Consider the following 24806-nt stretch of genomic DNA (forward strand, 5'->3'; position numbering starts at 1 on the left):
AAGCCATCAAACCACAACTCTCTCCCTGCCTACACTGACCCCTCCTCTTTCTCAGGAACTGCACCCCCCAACTCCTCGGGGAGCCCCACCCATCACACCTACCACAGGAAGTGCTGCAAACTCTAGGATGGGTACCTACCGTGCACGTGGACAGCTGGGCAAGGCTCCGGCACTGAGACCTGTCAGGGAGCCCTCCACCCCTGCCCTCACTCGCCCTCCCGCCATCCCCACTCCACCCTCTACCCCTGGGTGCTCCATCAAGAGGCCTCCCCTCCTGCCTCCACGGAGCCCTCAGCTCCGGCCAGGCATCCTGGGAAGGAAAGGAGCAGGCCTGGATGCCAGCGCTACCTCCCCCACGAGCTGGCTGTCCAGGCGGCCACTTCTGCCCTCGCTAGAACTGGGGTCCTGGTCCGCCCGTGGCTCCGAGTGTCCCGCCATGGAGGCCTCAAGCCTTGCCACCCTGCTCCCCCAGCAGGATGCCGGCCAGGCAGAGGCCCGAGTGAAAAGAAGCCCCCGCACCATTGTTTTTATAACAACAACATAAGCGTTTTATTTCTCATTAAGCCTCTTAGTCAGTAAGTATCACAATGGAATGCTGAGAAAACAAGAACAAAAACACAGTCTCTGTGAATCTCTGACAAAGAGCCGAGATTTCAAGGCAATCGGGGAGGGGCTGGCAGAGGAGTCCCACAGCGGGGCTGGCGACGTCTCTCCCGGGCTGCGGGGTGGAATGGTGGGAAGGCGGCGCTGTCCTCGCTGTCCTTGGCAGTTCCGCTCCTGACTGCTAAGTGCACCCTCTGCCGGAACCACAGGGGATCCCGGTGCCTCCCAGGCACCCGCCTCGTGACCCTCTGCCTCTTCCAAGCACCCTGGGAACTCCAGCCAGCGCTCCGAGGGCCCCCACAGAGCGGAGCGGAGGCACGGGCGCAGGCCACACTGCTCGGGTGTGAGGACGGCAGGGCGCTGAGGCTTGTCTGGGCGCTCTCCGCGGTGAGGGTGGAGGTGGCGGTGGTGCAGGTGGCACGCGGGGCTGGGCCTAGAGCTTCACGGTGCCGGGGGGCAGGCTGTGGTTGCAGAGTCGGTAGTAGCGCAGGTCGTTGACCAGCCTGTGCACGTTCTGGGTGAACGAGGGCAGGTCCTGGAAGGCAGGGGCACCGCTGTGGCTCAGCCGCCCTCCCACACTCCAGCTCGCCCCCCACCACATCGCGCCAGCTGCTTCCACACCCGGACCCCCGCCAGAGAGGTACAGGGCCTTGCGGGACAGCCTGCTCCTGAGCCTCCCCCACCGGCCTGCAGGCAGCCCCAATCCACCCGAGTGAGCCAGTGCAGGGGGCACATCCATGTGGAAGCCCCCGCAGTGTGAACCTGGAACTCCAGAACACACAGCCCAGGATGCCCCCCTGCCACGCGGGATCACCCGACGCCTCCTGCACGGCTGCAGGCCAGCAGCAAAGCACGTGCTCAGCACGCACATGAGGCCCGTGTCCAGGTGCCGTCTGCTGTGACCCCGGGACGCGCCCAGGCTCAGAAGCAGCTGAAGGCACGCCAGGCCCTCCTGACCCCAGCACAAGCTGCCTGGGGGACGGCTGCTCCTGCCTCTTCCCTGGCCCCAGCAGGCTCACGCTGCAGGCTCTGCAGCCACCACACTCAGTCTGAATCCTGCTTCCTGGGCTCTGTAACTGCCAACCATCCAGCCTGTGTCATCTGGGAACACTGCTTGCCCAAGCCAGAGCACATAGTGAGCTGGGCACAGTGTGGCCTACAGAGGGCACTGCGAGCCCATCTTCCCAGCAAGACTGGGTGAAGGCAGGAGCTTGTGGCTTCAAACTCACAGTGAATTCATGAACAGAAGGGGCAATGCCTTTTTATCTGAGAGGCAAAGTTAGAGAGAGAGAGGGAGAGAGCGAGCTTCCATTCGCTGGTTTACTCCCCCAAAAGCCATAATGGCTGGAGTTGGGCTAACCCGAAACCAGGAGCCGGGAGCTTCTTCCGGGTCTCCCATGTGGGTGCAGGGACCCAAGACTTGGGCCATCTTCCACTGCTTTCCCAGACCACAGCAGAGAGCTGGATCGGAAGTGGAGCAGTCGGGACTAAAACCAGCGCCATGGGGGTTGCCTTTTAAACAGCAAATCGGAAGTTCCAGAGTGGAACCTGAGTGTGCTTCCAATGTGTAAGTAGAAGCAGAAGCCGTGTTTTAAAATCAACAAGTTGACTGAAATTCATGTCGTTAGAAACTGATCATTAATACAGAATCCGGCCTCTGATGAAAGGGAGGCGGGGCAGGGCTGTGGCACAGCGGGTTAAGCCACAGCTTGCGATGCTGGCCTCCCATATGGGAACGCTGGTTTGAGTCCTGGCTGCTCCACTTCTGACCCAGCTCCCTGCTAATGCACCTGGGGAGGCAGCAGAAGATAGGTCAACACTTGGGTCCCTGTGGAGACCCAGATGGAGTTCCTGGTTCCTGGCTTTCGCCTGCCTCAGACTTGGCTGTTGTCGCTATCTGGAAAGTGAACCAGCAAACGGAATGTCCCTCTGTCACTTGCCTTTTAAATAAATTAAATAAATTGATAATCTTTAAAAATATATATAAGGAAGGAAAAATACCCAAGTAGCTGAAGTGAACTTCCAGAAGCTCAGGAGAGGACCAGACAAACCCAAGTAAAAGACGATCCAAGACAAAAGTAAGTCAGATGTGAGAAGAAGCTACCCTGCCACACATCACAAAGCAGAGTCGTTATGGCTGCTTCACTAGAGCAGCTGCGGCTCCCCATCGGAGGCACAGCCATGCCATCAGGAACTCCCCTGACCTGACCCGGGATCAGGCAGATAAAGATGAACGCCGCTTACTCCACAGGGGAAGCTCCCTGAACAGCAGGCTGGGCCCTGAGACTGGGGCACCTGCGGCAGGAAGTGAAGGCAGCGCCCAGGAAGGAGGCCACGGCAGACGCCGGGCACCGTGCAGCGGCATGGCACACGTCACCAGCGATGCTTGCTGTCAGGTGGAAATGGCCCAGGCGAGTGCTGTGAGGGCCGCTCCCAGGACTGGCGGCCGCAAGGTCAGCCCCAGCTCTAACCCCGGCCCCACGGGCACAGCTGCCAGGCACCAATCTTCTCCGCCTGTCTGCAAGTTTGGGCAAGAGTACCTGGCACGGCTTCTACCACACCAGTGCTGGCCTCGGAGGAGTGCCTCCCCATGAGGAGACAAGGGCAGGGCAACGGCACAGGTCAGGACAAAGGAGCTGAGTGCTAGGCCCAGGAGGTGGGCACACGTGGCTGAGACGACGATGCAGAAGCCAAGACTGGGGAAGAGTGCGTGCCCCTCCACCGAAAGGCCCAGCCCCGGGGCATCCACTGGACAAGTTGCAGCCAACCTCCAGAATGGGCACAACTAGGCCCGGGCCCTGACGAGGCCCACCCCCACCCTCGGCCCACACTGGCCCTGCTTTCAGCCCTCCCGTCTCACCCGATCCATCTTGAAATTCCGCCCCAACACGTTTTTCTGGTTGGCATCCACACCATCACAGCCGGTCAGGAACTCCGGCAGGAAGGCCGCAAAGAAGCCGTCGAAGTCCACAGAGGCCATGTTGTAAATGGCGATGCCGATCTCCTCCTGCAGGAGGTCATGGGACTTGTGAACGAGGACCTGGAGCAGCACGTTCACGAACTGGAACAGCATGGTGGTCCGGAAGATCTTCTGCGGGCAGAGAGAGACCAGTGACTGGGGGCCACGGCAGGTCCCAGTGCCCGACCCGAGGGGTTGGAACCTGGTCCATGGCTCAGGAAGGAGACACAGCATTTACCTTGTGGTACAGCTTCTGCTTGGCATTGAGAGTCTCCAAGTAGAAGAGATTTTGCTTGAAAAGGTGGATGTCAGGCTGGAGAAAGGACTGTCCAAAAGCCTAGGAAATAAGCCCATCATTTTATAAGCAGCATTTAAACCCTTCAGACTGGGGCCGGCACTGTGGTATAGTGGGTAAAGCCACCGCCTGCAGTGCCAGCATTCCACATGGGCGCCGGTTCAAATGCCGGCTGCACCACTTCCGATCCAGCTCTCTGCTAAGGCCTGGGAAAGCAGCAGAAAATGGCCCAAGTCCCTGGGCCCCTGCATGCACATGGGAGACCTGGAAGTAGCTCCTGGCTCCTGCCTTCAGATCAGTGCAGCTCCAGCCACTGTGGCCAATTGGGGAGGGAACCAGTCTCTTTCTCTTTCTCTTTCTCTTTCTCTCTCTCTCTCTCTCTCTCTCTCTCCCTTTGCCTCTAAGTCTGCCTTTCAAATAAATACATAAATCTTAAACCTCTCAGACCAAGTCTTTCCAGGCCCTCGGCCCTAAGCACGAGCCTGCCCTTATGTGGAGGGCCACGGCGAGGGCACCTGCTGTCCCAGGCCTCCTGACCTTCGCTCAGACCTGAGGAGTGCTCCTCACAGGGCTCAACCTGAGTCTTCCCCACGGGGTCCTGCTTCTTCTTTCTGCCTCATCTCACACCCCCCTTACAAAGCTCTGAGTCCCATCTTTGGGAACCTGCTGCTTTCACATGGGGTGGAAGACTGAAATCCACCTTTGGTGGTGTCCGTCCCAGCCGTGTGTTCCTTTCCATGGCTGAGTTAGCCCATAGCACGGATGTGCCCGTTTGTACATCCATTCACCAGCAGATGGGCATCTGCACTTTCCCAGTTTGGGACAATCAGGAAACAAGTCATTACAAACACCTGCGTTCAGGTTGTATTGTTTGCCTGTGTTTATCTCAGGTAAAATACTCAGAAGTAGAACTGCCCACCAAACCATAGCTACACATAAGCAACTGCCAAACTGTGACGCTGTGACCAGCCCTGAGCCAGGGCAGCGCTGGAGAGGGAGGGGGTGGGGAACAAGGACCTGGCTACTCCAACCCAAGCCCTCCAGGCAGGAATTCCCACATGTGTGTTGTATGTGTGTGTGTGCATACTGTACATGCATGCCCACATGCATGGTGTGTGCTGGCTGAAGGGAGGAGGGGTAGAAATTCCTCTGGCTTCCCCATGAGGAAAAGCACACAATGAGAAAACAAGGACAGCCTCCCCCCCACCCCATGCCCCCGATAGTCTGGGTCTCAGAACACAGAAGCCCGGGACCCGGCAGGCTAAACTGCTCCCTGCCACGCCAGCATCCCATATGAGCACGTGTTTGAGTCCCCGCTGCTCCACTTCCAGTCCAGCTCCCTGCTAATGCACCTGGGAAGGCAGGGGACGATGGCCCAAGTGCTTGGACCCTGCACCCATGTGAGAGACCCAGATGGAGTTTCTGGCTCCTGGTTTTGGCCTGGCCCAGCCCCAACCATTACAGCCATTTGGGGTGCAGACCAGTGGATGGCAGACCGCACCCTCTCTGTCTCCTTCTAACTCTGCCTTTCAGATAAACAAATAAATCTTCTTTAAAATCAGTCTTTTGAAAAAAACAATACAAAAGCCTGACAGCTGAGTGCAAAAGGCAGGGATCATCTGACAGCAGCTCCCAGCAGCCCAGCGCTGCCCAGGGGCCCCCACTGCCAGGAGCCTCAGGACCCACACAGCTCACTTTTCTAGCGGACTGAACCATCACCACTGCTTGCTCCCAGGGCAGCACCTCTGCTGATGGCCGTCCCCCACCCCCCACAGCATGAATTAGTGCTGGGGGTGGGTGCGGGGGGGGGGGGGGGGGCAGGAGGCAGGCAGTAAGGAAGTGACACTTGTCAAACACCTGTAAGCACCACACACTTTGTAAATGTGATCTTAGTTACCCCTCCCAAAGCAGGCAGGATCAACCCCATTTACAGAAGAAGAGACAGAGGCTCCCTACATAGTGAGAAGCTGGGCTGGGCTTCAAAGACAGGACATGCTGCAATGGCCAGGTGGGAGGAGGGGGGACCACACGCCAGGAAGTCAGCCAAGAACAGGCGGGCCAACGGACCCAGAGTGGGGTGCGCCTGTCCTCGGCCCTTCCTCACCTGCATGATGGCACTGAACTGGGGCTCGTTCTCCATCTGCTCCTCGGCTAGCCCCCGCTGCACGCTGGCCAGCACGGTGGACTTGAAGAAGTACCTCCAGTTGTGATGGAGGGTCCGGAAAAGGAGCTCAAACAGCTCGGCCTTCACATCCGGGGAGGGCCGCTGTGGAGACACACACGGACGCTCAGCCCTTCCCTTCCCGCAGCCTTGGCCCCGCGACAGAGGCCAGAGAGATGCCTGCTGCCAGCAGCAGGGCACCAGCTTCCCACACACACTCTTGTCACCGCCTGTGCAGAAAACCTGAGCCCACAGTGTCGCCGTGCACATCAGGAGCCCTCGGCAGAGACAGAGGCCCCCAACAGGGCCCAGGGGCCCTTTTTCTGATGGAAGCATTCAGCTCTACACACCAGGCAAAAAGGCAGCCAAGTGAAGGGCCAATTAGGACCACAGATTCTCTGTTCTGAAAAATGCCAATATGACCGTCCCATCTTGGTGCTGTTGTTCACTTTCCTAGGGCAAAATCTCAATTCCAGCTAACGTGTTGGTGTTAGGCAACCTCTCAGGCTAACAACAAACAAGATGTCTTAAAAGCAGCTAGGAGAGCGAAGTTTACAGAGCACTCAGGAACCACCAAGAAGCCGTCAGGAGGACCTCCTGGGGGAGCCGCACACCACGCTGATCGCTCTCTGGACCCGGCTCGCTCTTCCTGGCCTCGGAGATTCTGAGCGCAGCAGGAGAGGGGGAGGCAGCTCAGCAGGGTTTCCCAGCTTAGCTCAAAACCTCCAAATCAGCGGACAACAGGTCCAGAGGTCTTTGTAGAACTCAAAATTATAAAGCCCAGATATATTAATTCAGCCTTGATTAAAATGAAACCGGCACCAGAGGCCACAGGCTTCCGTGGCAGGAAGCCATACAGGGCTCCCGTATGCGTCCTGAGGCGAAGCGACCATTCCGGCCGCTACAGGGCTGGTCTCCCCTCAACTCGTGCAGCCACTGAAACTCCCATGTCTCCGTGTGAATGCTGGATGGACTGAGAGAGCAGATTCAAGCTAACTGTGGTGCCTGAGAGTGGCTATCACACACCTGATTACTAAGTACAGCCCCCGCACTGTAACCCCCGAACCGTGGCCTCAATAAGCCTTTGCTTTCCCAAAGACCCTCCTCTAAGGCATCTCAAAGTAACAACAAGCAGACTAACACAGCAACTGCTTACTTTGTTCTTACAACGGACAGTTAGAAATGTTAACTCTCACAACCCAAGTTCCACCTGTAGGACCGTGGCAGGTACCATGCCGAGGGACTGAGGACACAAAGCTTCCCTGTGACACGGAAGCTGCCTCGCGCCCTTCAGGCCGTGAACACTCTTATGAGGGCAGCATACGTGGTGATGTGTGTTGACCGATCTTACCGACCTAACCTGTGATGGTCAACCTGGCACATGCACACCACACCGTCTCTAATGGATTTAATCAATACAGAGAGACTGTACAAAGCTAAATGCCATCTTTCTTGGAAAAACTACTTCACAAGAATACTACAATGACTTGAAAACACAATGCCTTTTCCTATTTCAATACTCCCCAAACTCAAGATGGGGTAGCACACAGCACGGCCGGCCCTCCTACCTCTGCGATGATGGGGTACACCTGCTCCATGCACAGGGCGATGATGCTGGGGAGGAAGGGCTTGAACACCTGGCCAGGCTCCTGCACCACCACCTGCAGGATCTTCAGGAACTTCTCCACCACGCGGCAGCCGGTGCTGCCCTCGTGCAGGATGCTCTCCGCCAGCTGCTCTCTGCAGACAAGAGGACGGCACATAGTCACCAAAGCCATGCTTCCCTGCCGACCAGCCAGTGCCCAAAAGCAGCCGACAGCCCCAGGCCCCACTGCTTCTCCCTAGAACCCAAAAACCTCGGGCAGCAGCCGGCGGTTACCTGGTAAACATGTTGAGGAAAGTCTGTATGATCTGCTCAGTGAAAGGCACGCCCATCTGGACTCGAAGGCCTCGAAACAGGGTGAGGAAGAAGCTCAGCATCTCATCAGTCACATCTAAGGGAAAGAGCAAGGCAGGAGGTCACGGCGAGGCTCCGAGGGGTACCCAGCCCGCGCTCGCTGGACTCTTCCGCAATCTACACTCTCTCTCCCCGAGGCTTCCTGCACCACCAGAGCCAGTGACAGGAAGCAGGAATGATAGAGCACACGCAGAGAACACGGCTCCGGTGCATGGGCCTGTGCTCCCCGGGTCCCCACAGGAACCAATGATCAAGCGAAGCCCTCACAGCCCAGCCTCCAGCACGATGGATCACTGTGTGTGCATGCTGACCACTGTCCAGTGGGATCAACGCCTGGGGCTTCAGCCACTTCTCTCCCTGACCACAGCCCCTGCACCTGGGCCAGGGGGCAAGTGGCTCAAAGTGGATAATGAGGGTATACACCGGCTGCACAGCTCTGCCCCATTACATGGATTAACTGCAGAAAATACTGGCTACATGTAGCGCAATTCCAATCCCACATCTCAAACTGCACAGAATGAGCTTGTAAGCGGCCATCGGTGAGTGTGTGCTGACGGTGAAGCCCCTGGTCCCCTCCAGGGAGACCGACAAGACCATGGTAAGTACTCTCATGATGCAGGCCAACAGCCCCAGGGCAGGAGTGAGCCTCCATCAGCGACCGGGACCAACTGGGACGGGCCACAGGATCTCAGCCAAACTGCCCCACCGAGGAGCTGAGCAGCTCTAAGCTGAAGACATTCTCTCATCGCTGTCATGGAAGGTCCCGCGACTCCCACGTCCGCTCATGTTCCAGAGTGGCCAAGGCAGACTCAAAAAGGCCAACCAGGCCAGGGGCCTCAGCGACTCTGAGCCACATGACAGCAGTGCCGAGGCCACACTGACAGCTCTGCCCACTTCCCCAAGCGGTCTTGGGCCCAGCTGCCCCCGCAAACACCATGGTGCCCCACCCTGAGCGCAGCTTCCCCCTCCCCCACTCACTGGGCAGCCACAGTGAGTGCTACCCCTCTGACCAACTGCTCTGGCTCTTGGGAGTGCCATCCACCAGTGAGGCCTCTGGGCCAGCTCCTACCTGACTGATGGATAAAAGCTGGAAAGAGGGCCAGGGAGACCTGAACGGATTCCTGCAGCGACTGGTAGCAGATCTGGCGGGACTTGGTGGACTCCCCAGAGATATTCTCCACGATGTCTTCTAAGACACTAAGTGTCTGGTGGATGATCACTTTGGCTGCAAATTGAGATCAGGGTGCCGATTACGATGCGGCTGAGGAAAGCAGGATGCGAGGGAGCACGGGGGAGGGGAGGGAACTTGCAGAGGCATCCAGAAGACGACCAGGAAGCCCGGCCAAGGGAGCAGGGCCTCTGCAGGCTGGGGTGCCAGGGTTTCTCTCTGTAGCCTGCTCTCTAGGTACTTGTTTATCTTACTTCTCTCTCTGCTGCCAGGACTCCAGCTGCCCACCTGCTTGCTCACATTTTTGCCCCTACCCACCGGCAACAAGTCCACAGGAAAAAATAAATAAAATGAAACGATCCCCAGGTCAGGTGCCTGAGATTCAGTCGGAACTCCACACTGCCGAATGGGCTGGTGAGCGAATCACCACAAGCAAGAATGGACACGTGCAGTCAGCCTGCTCCTCCAGTGTGGTCACGCACACACACGGCTTGTCCAGTCCTCAGCCGAGCAGCCTGCGGCCTGATGACACGTATCATTCTGGGTGACACAATCTGACAATGCCCCAGGGCATGAGTTCACTTTCTGAAACCATGCAGAATGCAGGGAACTGAAGCAGTGGCAGCAAATGGGCAGTGAGAAACCCCTGGCTGTGAGCCACACGCAATCCCCAGACGGCTCCACACGCTGGGCTGGATGCCTGGCAGCCCCATCTTTGCCGGGGTGCAACTCAGACACGAAGCTGGGACAAGGTGAGCAATGTGCCTGGCGCAGGAGACAACCCAGGACAAGGAAGCCGTCACTGCTCCCAGCACACGTGGAATGGAGCTTCCCACCAGCCTCTCCAGGGGACCCCATGGCTCAGCCTGAGCCTGGTGCGCTTAACCTGGCGACCTCCAGAGGCTGACCCAAAGCCGGCTGAGAGCCAGCTTCCGCCTGGCAGCATGCTCTGAACGTCCCCACACCCCGGAGCTCAGCCACCTCTGTGGGGGTTGACGCGGCTGCAGGGAGGGGGGAGCAGAAAGTCATGCTCAGGAGGTAAGAGATTTAGGTCTGGCCCCCAACTCTGCTTGATCCTGAGTGCCGGTTTCCTCCTCTGAAAACGTGGACAGCACCACCTCACCTGGAAGGCCGAGGAAGGACAAAGACAGCAGCCCACAGTAGGCCTGGGCCAGCACACCAACCAGTGAACACCACCGAATGAGGAGCCACTCACAACAACTCCAAGCACATGAACGTTTCCCACACCAGGCAACCACAGGCCCAGGGGGAGAGACCTCTGCCCCAAAGACAACTCAAACAAAAACAAACACTTATTTAGAAATCTCGGAAAGCACTGCAGGTCTATGTAAGAGGAGTGTGGGAAGTGAACTGGGCTCCACCTCCACAGGACAGGTGTGGGAGCCCCTCAGACCCAGCAGTGAGCCCTGGGCCCACCACTTTCTCTAGGAGCCTAAGCAACTCCCGCTTGCCAGGCAGCAGCGAGACAGTGCCTCTCCGATGGTCAGATTTACAGACACTGCCTGAAGCAGGTACAGTGACCACTGTCAATCATGGGGCAGGTACACATCACTGCACCAGAAACCGCTCCAAACAATCAGAACGGACCATGGAACATTCAGAAAGAACGCCTAGACTCTCCAAGCATGCCACGGTCATGAAAGTGAAGAGATAGGGGTGCTTTCCTACAGGAAAGGAGACTAGAGATGAGACCCTGGAATACAGCCTCGGTTTTTCAAACACAAAAAAAGAGTATTTTGGTAATAACTACTGGAGAAAATTTAATGTGGTGTATACGTTAAATGCCATTACTTCAACACTGCCCCACATCTTGACCACGTTAATGGTGTTTGCTTACAGTGCAGACAGCACCTTGTTCTGTAGAAAGGCAACACTTTCACCATGGAAGTGGTGACGTCTGTCCATCTCTAAAAAGGTGTGTGTGTGTTGGTAGGAAGAAAGCACCACCATGGCAAAACAACACCTGGTAAAAGCTGGGTGAAAGATACACAGAACACACAGACTGAACAGACGAAGCCGTTCACCTTACTTTTCCAACTATTACATAGGTGTGAAGCTACTTCAAATTATAAAGCTGGGACAGGAAAAAGGATAAGATATGTCTCACAGGATCACAGGGAAGACCAAATGAAATAATGTACACAAAGTTTTCAACCCATTCAACAAATGTTAACCATGCTCTTAGCTACATTCACCCAGCAAACCATCACTGTCACTCAGCTGACACGACACTTTCCAACCCTCTGAAGTGGTCTTAAGGCTTGCTCTGGACAATGAGCTGTAAGAACCACTGCTCACACCCCTCCCTAGTGTAAGCACACATTGAAATGGGCCCTTCACCAAGCTGGATCCTTAAGCCCCAAGTTCGATGTACAGAAATGTTTTCTTGGGGCCAGCGCTGTGGCGTAGCAGGTAAAGCCGTCGCCTGTAGTGCTGGCATCCCATTTGAGCGCCAGTTCAACTCCTGGCTGCTCCACTTCCAATCCAGCTCTCTGCTGTGGCCTGGGAAAGCAGTAAAAGATGGCCCAAATCCTTGGGCCCCTACAAACACGAGGGAGACTCTGAAGAAGCACCTGGCTCCTGGCTTCAGTTCAGTGCGGCTCCAGCATTGCAGCCAATTGGGGAGTGAACCAGCAGATGGAAGACCTTTCTCTCTGTCTCCCCCCTCCCCTTCTCCTCTCTCTGTGTAACTCTGAGTTCCAAGTAAATAAATGAATCTTTTAAAAAAAGAAGTGTTTTCTTGCACTAAAGCCACTAAGCTATTGGGTTGCTTGTGACCACAGAGCTCACCCTAGCCTATGCTGACTGAAATAATTACCAAGCACGGTCAAGTGAGGAAAGAGAGCCTTCAGCTTTGTAAAACATGACTCCACAACAGCTGCACACGTAATGCCCACACTGTTTAATCTTCCTATACCTTAGTATCCTCATGAACAAACCAAGACAATTAACAGTCCCTAACTCATAAACTGATGGGAGAATTCAAAGAATTACTGTTTTTGAAAAAAAACTCGAAAGTAGGATCACAGAGCAGAGTCTGAAGTCGGGTGCTGGCACAGCCAGAGATTGGATGTGGATGCAAATCTGCCCTGGGGGACCGGTCCCAGGACCCCCCAGAGCCATGTGTGGATGCCCGGGTCCCTTACATAGAATGGTGCAGTGCCTGCAGAGCACCCAGGCCCATTCCCTACCCACAGACCCCAGGGAAGCATCTCCAGATTCCTTAACACCTAACGATGCTAAGTCGTTTTAGGGAAGCCTGACAAGAAACAAACCTGTACACGTTCAGTACAAATGCAGCATTCTTCCCAAATATTTTCAGCCTGCAGCTGGATGAACCCAGGCATGTGGAAGCCATGGACAGAGACCTGAGTGCCCAGAGTGGTTTACCTCAGTAGGTAAGCTACGGCAGGTGCTGTGCAGTAGTGGGTGCAGGCAGCTTGAGAAGCCCACACTCCATGTCACAGTGCCTGGATTCAAATCCCGCCTCTGCACCCAATTCCAGCTTCCTGCAAACGTACAGGAAGGCGGCACAGGTGGCTCAAGTACTTGCGTCCCTACCAACATGTGGGAGACTCAGACTGACCTGGCTCCCAGCTTTGGGATGGCACAGCCCTGGCTATTGCAGGCACCAGGGGAGTGAACCAGCAGAGGAGAGGTGTCTCATCTTTGTTTCTCTCTCTCTTTCCCCCTCTCCCTCTTTCTGCCTTTCAAATAAAAAAAATACAATTTTTAAAAACATAAGTAAGCTACTATTATCCAACTATAAGCATATAACATAAGATACATTTAAAAATAAAAAAAGAAAGAATAACAAGGCATAGTTATATTGGTTATTTTCTAAAATATTAAAATTGACAAATTCAGGAATGTTCCTTTTCCTTCTTTATACTATTCTAATATTTTTGTACAATGAACACACATTAATCTTCCTGATTAATGTTCTTAAAAATACAGAGTATTCTTTATTGTATCTAATAATTCATGAAGCATTCTACAAGCGACATCATCTAAAAATATTTCAACCTTTTCTTACTGTGAAAACAAACTGTATTTTGAAAACATGTTTTACTATCTGCTATTTCAGGAAGACTTTCCAGAAAACCTGACACCACATACTTGAACAAGAGTTCTGGTTCTTTTTTTTCCCCCTCTTTAATATAAACAATCGAACTTCAGGTGCTGTGTGTAAAGACCCCAAGCGCTTTCAAAACCTCTGAATTATTTTATTTGGAAAAAGATCAGAGGTTTGTACAAGTATCAGAAATGGATCAACAGTCACCATGGCTGTATCTTATCGATGGGAAGGCACCATCAACAGTGACATCCACAAACGTCTGTCTTAGTCTCTGGCATGTTGGACACTTACGCCAGACAGGGGCAACCTGCACTCAGAAGTGGATCCAGCTGACGAGTTCACCGATTTCTACCTGGTGACAATGGACAAAGGACTTCACATCAGGAGCCTCAGGTGCAAATCTCATCTGCCACAAAGAACAATCCTGCCCTACCAATGTCCTTGGGTCACTTACTGTCATCCAGTGGCACCTTTCTCTGCGGAGTGACGGCACTGGGTTTCAGGTCGCGATAGTCCCGGGAGAGCGCGGAGATGAGGCTGGCATGGTTGATGGAGCGCACAGGCCACTGCTGCTCATTCTCTGGAAGGTTCGGCCACGGAAGCAGTAAGATGTTAGAGAGGGCTCGGCACACCAACACCTGCGCCTAAAAGAGACCCCAAAGGCATCTATCAGAGGTTAAAGAGCAACAGCAAGCCCGGCCGCCGGCACCCACTGCACACTCTGTGCCCAGAGCCCCAGCCAGGGACTCCAGCAGCTCTGTGGTCCAACTCTAAGGCAAGCCAGCGAGGACAGAGGAATGCAGCAGTAAGACCAAGTCTGAGGCTAGGGCACCCCAGTGCCAGGCTCAACACTCAGTCCTGGCCCTCTTCCTTCCCATCTCATCTGGCACTGGAAGCTCTACAGGGGGAGCAGCCCCTCAGCGGCTGGTTGCCCACACTCTCAGACGCTGCTGAGAGCAGAGCCGGCTGGCGTCTCTCCCCACCCACAGAGCCGTGGTGCAAGGAAAGCAAAGGGCTCCCACCCAGGCACTCCCCTCCTATTTCACTCCTCTCTGTTCATTCAAACCTGAACCTCCCAGAAGGGGTCTAAGACACTGCCTGAAGCTCTTCAAAAACCACACACACAGGAACAACAAACAAAAGCTAGACTGGTTTGGACCAAAAAACCATAGAGAACCCTCAGACCACAGACCAAATGACCAGGTGTCGAGGCTGCAAAAGCCGTCTGCCCGTCAAGAGGCGCCTTCCCACCCCCGACGGGGCCGCACCCTGACTACACTGGAAAGGGCGCTGCGAGGATCGCTGAGGACCACCTGCCAGTGCCGCCCAGGTAAGAACTCTGTGCGGGCACAAGCTGCCCGCTGAGTGCAAAGAGGCCACACTCTTCTTCCTCTGCTTTCCTGCAGCTGGGGAGCCCGGACCTCACCTTATCAACCAGCCGCTGGGCAGAGGCATCGGTGATTCTGTTGAACACTTTCTGCACTGCAGGGATGCTGATCAGAAAGACAGGCCGCACAGTGGTGGCCAGTGAGACCAGCAGGTGGCACGCAGACAGCAGCAACTTGTCCTGGACCTGGAAAGGGAAGAGGGCGTGTCAGCTCAGCCCCACCCTGGGCAGACAGGGACTGGCAGAACTACACTGAGGCAGCCATGAGCTGACCCTGGCTCCCAGCTGCCAATCAGAGCACCCAGGCCAGACTCAGTGACGATTCCTGGGATGACTTCAGGCCCGCAGCGCCTGCCCCGAGCCGGGGTCCCCTCCTCCAGCTCCTTCACCATCCCTGTGACTCTGAACTCTGTCACCCTCAGCTCAGCCATCTGGCAGCCCCCTCAGTCACACGTTCCCACACGACTCCTCGGCACATCACCAAGGGCCCCCTTCCAACAGCCTGGGACCCCCCCACCCCCGCACTCCTCACGCCCAGCCACCTGCCTCAGTCCCACCGTGTGCACTGCGTCAGCCACGCTGGTCTCCCCTGTGCCTTTCTGCTCAACTGCCTATGACGGCCGGGGACACACACCACGGTCACTTTGAAGTCAGCACGAGGGAGAGCATTTTCTAAGAGTGGCATGAGCATGATGAAAATGACATGCCACAGGATCAGGACAGGTAGAGTTGTTCAGGAAAAAATATTACGACAATTCCCTAGATCCACAAAATATCCCCCAGTCTCAACCCAGGATCTCCATTTATCTAAGGAGAACACTGAACAGGCTAAAGCAGCATTGGTGAATGCATGCACTGTTTTCAACAGCGGCAGCCTGGGGTCCAGGGATGACCTGGTGGTTACTGAGCGTGCTGTTAACTCCTACAAATCACAATTAAAACACAACCTAAATTTATGAAAAATAAAACATTGTTCTTACTAAAACAATACAGTGCTAAAAGTGGTACAACATGTTATGCATGGTTAAAAGTGTAAGACAACAAAATGAAAACAAACTTCTACACTCATGGGCTCCGGAAAACGGGCACACTGCGAGTGGCAGTCTTCCTGGTGGACAGCACATTGGACTCTGGCAAACTACAGGACAGGAGCATCTGCCAGCAGAAATCCATCTCACAGCCCCAGCGGCACAGGAGAAACACAGACAGAAAGGGAGCTCACTTCCAAAACCAGGAAAATCACATACATCCCCCACCACCCCCCAGAACAGCCCTGGGCAACGGGAGAGACCAGAGGTGCTCTGCATACACACAGGAGACCCAGGAGCACCATGAGGCAAACGCAGCCACACCACTGGCTATCTGTGAGCTTTTCCTTCTGGGTAAAAGCCCAGGGAAGTCTACAAAGATATACAACCAATGCTGCCTGTGCCTGCCTTGGAAAGGAAAATGCTTTGGAGGGGAAGATTACAGAGTATCACAAACTCTTGAGTCTGTACATGTGAATACGACTTTACTTTTTCACAATGAGCACGAAATTGCTCATTGTGGGACTCACAGAGCTAAAAAATAAAGCTGTAATTGAACGTACAGGGGCTCTGGAACATTCCTGTTTAATTTGCACTACCTTCGAATTCCATTTGTTCAGGAGCTTTCTGAAAACCCCTTTGCTTGTGAACTACAACTAAAAATGAGACACACTGCATCAGAATGGCAAGAGCCACGATCTAACTGTAATTCTGATTTCACGGTAAACAGGCAGATGGACAGAAGGACGGACAGAGGCCCCGGCATGGCCGTGCAGGTTTCAGGACCTTGGTGCTGATCAGAGGTGTGATCGCATCCATGGTGGTGGAGATGAGCGTCACAAACTGCTGCGTGTTCTGCCGATGAGCTTCGCTGCAGTACTGCGCCAGCCAGTGGGAGTAGGCCTGGAGGGCGGCCAGGGACTGGGCGTGCCTGCGAGAGGAACGAGACAGCTCAGGTGACTTTCATTCCCCTAGGATGCAAGAATTCCATCCACGGCGTGTGCTGGCCCAGGACCCGGGCGACCGCACGGAAATCACCTACTTGCTCACACAGAACCTAAAACCCACAACGCTTGTTATCTAAGTCCTGCTGCCACCACTTAGAACCCAGAAGGCACTTAAGTAGAAATAGGCCATCACATTCAGTCCCTCTGTGACACACGTATCTTCACCTGAGATGATAAATGATAAAAACGCAATCAAAGAACTTAGTGACAACATACTGCCTTTAGAACTAATAAAGCTTTTTTTTAGTAACATGATTTTTTAAAAATTATTTATTTGAAAGGATGAGATACAGAGACAGAGGGAGGGAGGGAGAGAGAGAAAGAGAGAGGGAGAGAGGGAGAGATGTCTTCTATCCACTGGTTCACTCCCCAAATGGCTGCAACATCAGAAGCTGGGTCAATCCAAAGCCCAGAGCCTGGAGCTTTTTCTGGGTCTCCCACATGGGTGCAGGGGCCCAAGGACATGGCCATCCTCCACTGTTTTCCCAGGCACATTAGCAGGAAGCTGGATTGGAAGTGGAGCAGCCAGGACTCGAACTGGCACCCACATGGGATGCCAGTACTGCAGGCAGCAGTTTTACCTGCTATACCACAGCACCGGCCCCAGAACTAGTAAAGGTTAACACGCAAGGTGTGGACAACTAACAGGTATTACAGCTTTGCAAATAAAGCTTTGATAGAAGATTCTGGAGGCCGGGCTAAGCCTCTCCCTCTCTCAGTCTGTAACTCTACTTCTCAAATAAATAAATAAATCTTAAAAAAAAAAAAAAAAAAAGATTCTTGAACTTGAACTTCCATCATGCCATATGTTCTATCTGGTTGGACGATAACTGAGGCGCAGGCTGTCTGACTTCTGTGATCCGTGCACTAAGACAGACATTAAGAAGCCTCACTGCTCATCAGAGATAATAAACAGGTCTGTAACAAAGAGAAGAGCTGTCTCAGAGTTTCCAACCCACCTACAATGAATTACTCCCTTGCAGTTACAGCAGTGAGGTCACTGGGGGGCACTCTGAGATGATGTAATATACTGCTCCCTGCTGTCTGGTCCAGATCCCTGCCTCCACCACTGCTACTCTGGGGGCTGCAACCGGTCTTTCTCCGACTTTCCTCTTCTTTTCCCTGGCTGGCATCCCCTAAGAGAAGCCTCCCTTCCCTGCGTTTTCTGCTAACCCACTATAAATGCACAGATTGTTTTCACTGACCACGGCCTGCTAAACCCTTCTAAGCGTTCTTTTCTCGAGGCTGGGCATTTCCTTCCTTCCTGACTCAACACATTCCCAGGAACTCCTGCTGCAGACTGGGCGCCTTTCTCCTTCCAGGGGAGCCTGTGAGTCAAGTCCGAGGCCAGGCCCGGGGCAGCACTGCTGCGGACTGCCACGACTCAGAGCTGGGACACAGGCAGACACCACTGTAAAACCAAACTCAGCACCAACAACTACATGGCAAATCCACATTAGGCACCTCCTGCTAGGATGAGAGACACCAGCAACTGTCTAGTAACAATGTTTAACTTGATCTAACACAGTGGACACTGGACAAACCCAGGCTACAGAGTGCTCCTTAAAAACAATTTTGTAGGTCGGACTCTCCACAAGGTCAGTCCTTAGTCTCTGCTCGCCAACCTGTGCACACACATGCACAGACGGGAAACTGCTCGAGGTTACAGGCGACACACTTCCTGTGTGCTTCATGATTAGTAAAGTCTGGATTAAAAACAGATACGAAGATATTCCTGGTAACACTGGGGAAACCTGAACTCGGACTATACTCCACACAGTACATAATATTATGGCATCCATTACATTTTTTTGAATGTTGATTATGGCATAATGGTCACATAGGAGAATTATATTATTCCTAGGGGATAAGCACATACACTCAAGGATTTATGGACAAGGTGATAGGTCTACAAGTTTTTTGTTTGTTTGTTTTAAAGCTATTTTTGTGGGACTGGTGCTGTGGCACAGCAGGTTAAGCTGCTGTCTGCAGTGCTGGTATCTCATGAGCGCTGCTTCGAGTCCCAGCTGCTCCACTTCCAATCCAGCTCACTGCTAATGCCCCTGGGGAAGCAGTGAAAGATGGCCCAGGTGCTTGGGCCTCTGCACCCACACAGAAGACTCAGTCAGAACAAGCTCACTGCTCCTGGCTTCAGCCTGGTCCAGCCCTGGCCCTTGCAGCTATTTGGGGAGTGAGCCAGCAGATGGAAGACACCTCCTCCCCCACTCCTGCCCCACAGCCACCACCTCTGCCTCTTTGTAACCCTGCCTTTCAAATAATTTTTTTTTTTTTTTGACAGGCAGAGTGGACAGTGAGAGAGAGAGAGACAGACAGAGAGAAAGGTCTTCCTTTGCCATTGGTTCACCCTCCAATGGCCACCGCGGCCGGCGTGCTGTGGCTGGCACACCACGCTGATCCAAAGCCAGGAGCCAGGTGCTTCTCCTGGTCTCCCATGCGGGTGCAGGGCCCAAGCACTTGGGCCATCCTCCACTGCTTTCCCGGGCCACAGCAGAAAGCTGGCCTGGAAGAGGGGCAACCGGGACAGACTGGCGCCCCGACCGGGACTAGAACCAGGTGTGCCGGCACCGCAGGCAGATTAGCCTACTGAGCCGCGCCGCTGGCTCAAATAAATAAATCTTTAAAAAAAAAAAGGAGTTGGCAGACTTGTTCTGCAAACCCAGAGTTGAAATGTTCTACGCTTTACGGTGACATATACTGCACGTCACAGCTGTTCCGAACAGTCAGGGATGATGCGTAAATCAACAGGTAAGGCCGTGTTCCAGTAAAGCTTTACAAAGGGCAGCAGGCCAGATGTGGCACGGGCTCTAGGCCTCGGGACAGGGCCACGTCAAGGACAATGACTCTGGTACCAGACTGCCCCTTTCTCAGGTCAGACTGCCCCTGCACCAGGTTTCCTGGCCCTCAAACTCAAAAAACTCTCATTCTGTTGCCCATTCTCTTCCTCAACTTTCCCACTTCTGTGCATCTAATTGTATATATACTTTAATATAGATCTCGTTTTCTTGGGAGAGCTACTTAAAACATGGTAACACCAGGCTGATTGCAAGGCTCTCTAATCAGAACTTGCCACATGAGTGTTTCTATGGGCCACCAAGGTGCCGTGGGAAGCAACTGATCTGAGGCCAGTGTTACAGGCGGTGAGAGGAATTCCCAGCCGAACACAGAGAGGAGTGAGCAGAGTGAGAGTCAATAGCTGCAAGGGGCAGCGGGCGAGCAGGTCGGGGGTTGGGGGGCTGAGCACTGCTGAGTGCGGACTGCAGTCCGGGAGATTCTCCCTGAGGCACACTGCCGCAGAGCAGGGGCTTTCCCAACACTAGTGCTTTCCTCAACGCCAGGGGCTCGGGCGACCGCCACATTCCACTCTGCCCCAGACGGAGGCAGCAGATGTCAGCACTGCTTCTGACTCCTTCTCTGGCCATCCTGTAACACACAGGAGCCAGTGGGTTCATACTGTGGCCTGCTGATGAGCACAGTCCAGTAACACCCCGTCCCCAAGTCCCCACCCCTCCATCCCTTCCACAGGTTGCTTTCCTGATGGTTTCCCAAGTCCGTGGAGTTTCTCAAAGTGTACTCTCCTGCTTCTTAACAACCTAGGGTTCTTGTTTAATATGCAAACACCTGAGCTTTGGGCCATCCTGCCACAGTCAGAATCTCAGAAAGACTGTGTACTGTGTATCCTACTGTGATACAATACATCTACGTTTTCATCTATGGCTCCTGGCTCACAACTCCCTAGTCCCTATAATTTCCTAACTGATTAGGACAGGGGCTGGCTTTGTGTGTAGCAGGTAAAGTTGCTGCCTGCAATGCCAGCATCCCATATGGGCATTGGTTCAAGTACCAGCTACTCCACTTTCAATTCAGTTCCCTGCTAATGCACCTGGGAAAGTAGCAGAAGATGGCCCAAGTACTTGGACCCTTGCACCCACATGGGAGACCCAAAAGAAGCTCCTAGCTTCTGGCTTCAGCCTGCCCCAGCCCCGGCTATTGCAGCCATTTGGGGAATGAACCAGAGGATAGAAGAATGGGCCGATCTGAAGACAGGAGCCTGGAATTTCTTCTGGGTCTCCCACGTGGGTGCAGGGGCCCAAGGACTTGGGCCATCTTCTACTGCTTTCCCAGGCCACAGCAGAGAGCTGGATCAGAAGTGGAGCAGCCAGGACTCAAACCAGTGCCCATATAGGATGCTGGCACTGCAAAGTGACAGCTTTACTCATTATGCCACAGCACCAGCCCCAGAATAAAATAAATCTTAAAAAAAAATTAGGGCAATAAAAATATTTTTTGTACTGTATTTCAATAAAATGAAGCTACATATATATCAGCTGTTAAAATGTTGGTCTTTAGTCCTCGGGTCCAGCCAAGTTTCAGAGGTGGTACAGAGATGGTCTTTATTACTTACGGCAAACCCTTTCAAGCACACTTCCAGAGCCCACGTAAACATGAAGCATTTCTGGGGAAGCCCCCAGTAACCACAGGACGGGAACTCGTCCAGGAGAACCAGCCTTAAGACCAGAGGGTTGGAACCTCCAGCTCTACCCCTGCAGCAGGCCTACATATGCAGCTTCTACACAAACCCAAAGAACTTGTTTCAGCAAACTTCCAGATAACCCTTCCCCCAAAAAACCACCCAGCCCTATTTTAATCTCATCACAATCAACCAGATGTCCCTGCAGGTGGGCTCAGTGACACTGAGAAGAGGACTCAATCCTGGAGTGAGCTCCCCTTTCTAAGAAACCTCCCCCAACCCACGGGGGCTGGGTTCAGGATCCTGAGAATTAGTGGTCTCTAGTCCTCATCTTCACCTTAGTGATGCAGAAAGCCAAAACAGTCCTCATTAAGATGTCAATCTCCACCCCCACTGAACATGAAAAACACGGAATGTACATGATAATTCAGTGGGCATGTGTTCCCACCCCCTTGTGAAAGAGCATAACCTTTCCCAGAATGACCTGGAAATGTAATGAATCTGTATGACTTCCCTGAACGAGAACTGTGTGAGGACCTCTGCCTTATGCGGAAGCCTGGTTTTCAGTCATGGAACAACCTTGCTCTGGCTTGAACAGCCCAAGAAACCCATTTCTACTTAAATGAGTGCCTTCTGGGGCCAGCGCTGTGGCGTAGAGGGTAAAGCTGCCTCCTGCAGTGCCAGCATCCCATATGGGTGCCGGTTCAAGTCCCGGCTGCTCCACTTCCGATCCAGCTCTCTGCTGTGGCCTGGGAAAGCAGTAGAAGATGGTCTAAGTCCTTGGGTCCCTGCACCCACATGGGAGACCCGGAAGAAGCTCCTGGCTTTGGATCGGCCCACCTCTGGCCATTGCATCCATTTGGGGAGTAAACCAGTGGATAGAAGACCTCTCTTTCTCCCTCTTTGCCTCTGCCTCTCTGTAACTCTGCCTTTCAAGTAAGTAAGTCTTTTTAAAAATAAATAAATAGTCACTGCCTTCACATTTCCATTGGCAAACACAGGAGACAAGAACCCATGGTTATTTCACCCAACTGCAGAGGATCCTTGCGGGGGGGGGATACCCCTTCTTTCACACCTTGCCCTTTCCACCTGCTGCCTATTGGTACCCTCTGTAACAACCTTTATAAGAAAGCAGTAAACACAAGTAAGTGCTTCCCTGAGTTCTGTGAGCCTCTCTAGCAAATTAACTGACCCTGAAGAGGGGACTGTGGGAACCCCAATTTATAACCAGCTGGTTAGACGCTCAGATAACCTGGGGTTATCTGACTGGTGGGGAAGCACGGGAGGGCAGTCTTGCCAACGGATTCCTTAATTTATGGAACCTGAAGAACAGAACTGAGAGAACACCAGCTGGTGTCCACTACAGAATTAACTGCTTGCCTGCTAGACACACAGACACACCTGTGAGTGTGAAACTGTCTTTTCCACATACCACGGTTTCAGTCACTTGTCTGAGACTCACAGCACACAGGTGTTTCCACACCAGTCCCCACACACTGATCCTGCTTTGGTTCCCACCACACCACGAGCTTACCACCTCCCAGCCACAGGCCCTGTCTCAGCTTGGACAGTCTCTGCTCCCTACAATGTCTACCCCAGCTCTCATCAGCCTGACAAATCCCAGTCACCTTTGCCCAAGACACAGAGCACAACCATCGTTCTCTCAGTCTGGGAGTGTTCCCCTTCACAGCAGCTGCTACTGTCCCTGTGAGAGAGGGTAGGTAAGGTCTCTCCGGAGAACAGGCAAACATCCAACTTACACGTCAATGAGGTCCGGTTTCAATACTGATGGCACGGCAGTTTCAATGTTGTACAATTTGATCTGAGATCCATAGAGAGTGACCTTGACCAACCTGTTGGCAAAGAAATAGGCAAGACAAATATTCAGCTTATGGCCTGCAGCAGACAAAATGGACAAGATACCAACAAAAAGGTCCCAAGGACAGCTTTTTCCTCATACAAAAAGGAATCAAATCAGACCTCAATTTTATCCTGAAAATAATCTGAGATGTGTATGAAGACTGACAGACAAGGACACTTACACTAAGCACTACTTATAGAAATTTCCAAAACAATAGAAATATCCAGAGAATGCAAATTAATGTACATAATAAAATGATGCTTGAATATTTAATGACAAATATCAAGGTCTTTGAAACATGAAAACGCTGTAACAAAATATACACAGAACATATTCTAACTTTTTTTTTTTAAGATTTATTTATTCATTTGAAAGTCAGAGTTACACAGAAATAGAAGGAGAGGCAGAGAGAGAGACAGAGAGAGAGAGAGAGAGAGAGAGAGGGGGGTCTTCCATCCGCTGGTTCACAGCCCAATTGGCCACAACAGTCAGAGCTATACACGATCCAAAGCCAGGAGCCAGAAGCTTCCTTCAGGTCTCCCAAGTGGGTGCAGGGGCCCAAGAGCTTGGGCCATCTTCTACTGCTTTCCCAGGCCATAGCAGAGAACTGGTTTGGAAGTGGAGTGGCCTGGTCTCTAACTGGCGCCCATATAGGATGGGATGCCGGCACTGCAGGCAGCGGCTTTACCCACTACACCAAAGCGCCAGCCCCCTAACTTTGTTTTTTAAGGCTCTTCTCCTAACAGAAGAAAGGCTGGAAGAATTTTCACTGGAACAGGCTCCTCGGTGCCATTTGCTCTGGGGATGGGATGGAAGAGGTAGATGATGGATGACCTTTTTCCTCTACTGCCCTTTATTTCCAAATCATCTACAATGAACACATAACAAGGAGAATAAAAAAATGTTTTTAAAAAGTAGATCTGCTCTTTGGATGGTTTATCTAAATAGGCTGACATGGATCTTTCTATAAATACATTTAATGATAAAACCATCTTAGCTTTCATTTAAAAATCATTTTTATAAGGAAATGTTTCAAGTAGACAGATACATAAGAAAGAAAATACAGCAAAATGTCCACTGCAGAATATAAGAATTCTTCAGTTAAGTATGTGGGTAAATGGAATTAAAAGTATGAGTTTGTTTTGGCACAAAAACTTTTTTTCAACATACATGGGAAATGCATATGATGAAACCAACTATGCAAGGAATTCAAAATTGCTTTTGCACCAAAATAAACTCATACTTTTCATTTAACTTTCCATGAAGTTTTTGAAGTATCCTTGTTTGGTGATGGGTATTCCTTTTATAATACTTTGGACTTTGCTGAAGATTTAAGAACTCTGGAGTGGGTGCTGTGGCATAGCAGGTTAAGATGCCGCTTGAGGGGCCGGCTCCGTGGCGCAGTAGGTTAATCCTCCACCTGCAGTGCCGGCATCCTATATGGGTGCCGGTTTTAGTCCTGGCTGCTCCTCTTCCAATCCAGCTCCCTGCTGTGACCTGAGAAAGCAGAAGATGGCCCAAGTGCTTGGGCCCCTGCACCCACATGGGAGTCTGGGAAGAAGCACCTGGCTCCTGGCTTCGAATCAGCGCAGCTCTGGCCACTGTGGCTACCTGGGGAGGGAACCAACGGAGGGAAGACCTTTCTCTCTGTCTCTCCCTCTCATTGTCTGTAACTCTACATCTCAAACAAATAAATAAAAATCTTTAAAAAAAAAAAAAAAAGATGGCGCTTGAGACTCCACATTGTGTGTCAAAGTGCCTAGTTCAAGTTCCAGCTATTCCATTTTCAATC

General features: G+C 52.7%; 1 protein-coding gene across 2 annotated transcripts in view; it reads right to left on the reverse strand.

Annotated features, from left to right (window-relative positions):
• Positions 1 to 539: 539 nt before the first annotated feature.
• LOC133750211 (exportin-6) overlaps positions 540 to 24806 on the reverse strand; it is a 123467-nt gene continuing 99200 nt past the window's right edge. For both annotated transcript variants that reach the window (XM_062179667.1, XM_062179666.1), the window contains exons 14-24: positions 22914 to 23006; positions 16444 to 16588; positions 14669 to 14815; positions 13697 to 13886; positions 9045 to 9200; positions 7898 to 8012; positions 7587 to 7758; positions 5962 to 6123; positions 3801 to 3899; positions 3464 to 3694; positions 540 to 1138 (exon numbers count right to left, since the gene is read on the reverse strand). In XM_062179667.1, coding sequence (XP_062035651.1) covers positions 1037 to 1138; positions 3464 to 3694; positions 3801 to 3899; positions 5962 to 6123; positions 7587 to 7758; positions 7898 to 8012; positions 9045 to 9200; positions 13697 to 13886; positions 14669 to 14815; positions 16444 to 16588; positions 22914 to 23006 — 1612 coding nt within the window. In that variant the 3' untranslated portion in view covers positions 540 to 1036. The remainder of the gene's footprint in view (positions 1139 to 3463; positions 3695 to 3800; positions 3900 to 5961; positions 6124 to 7586; positions 7759 to 7897; positions 8013 to 9044; positions 9201 to 13696; positions 13887 to 14668; positions 14816 to 16443; positions 16589 to 22913; positions 23007 to 24806) is intronic.

The sequence above is a fragment of the Lepus europaeus genome, chromosome 21 (genome assembly GCF_033115175.1).
Source record: "Lepus europaeus isolate LE1 chromosome 21, mLepTim1.pri, whole genome shotgun sequence".
Lineage (NCBI taxonomy): Eukaryota > Metazoa > Chordata > Mammalia > Lagomorpha > Leporidae > Lepus > Lepus europaeus.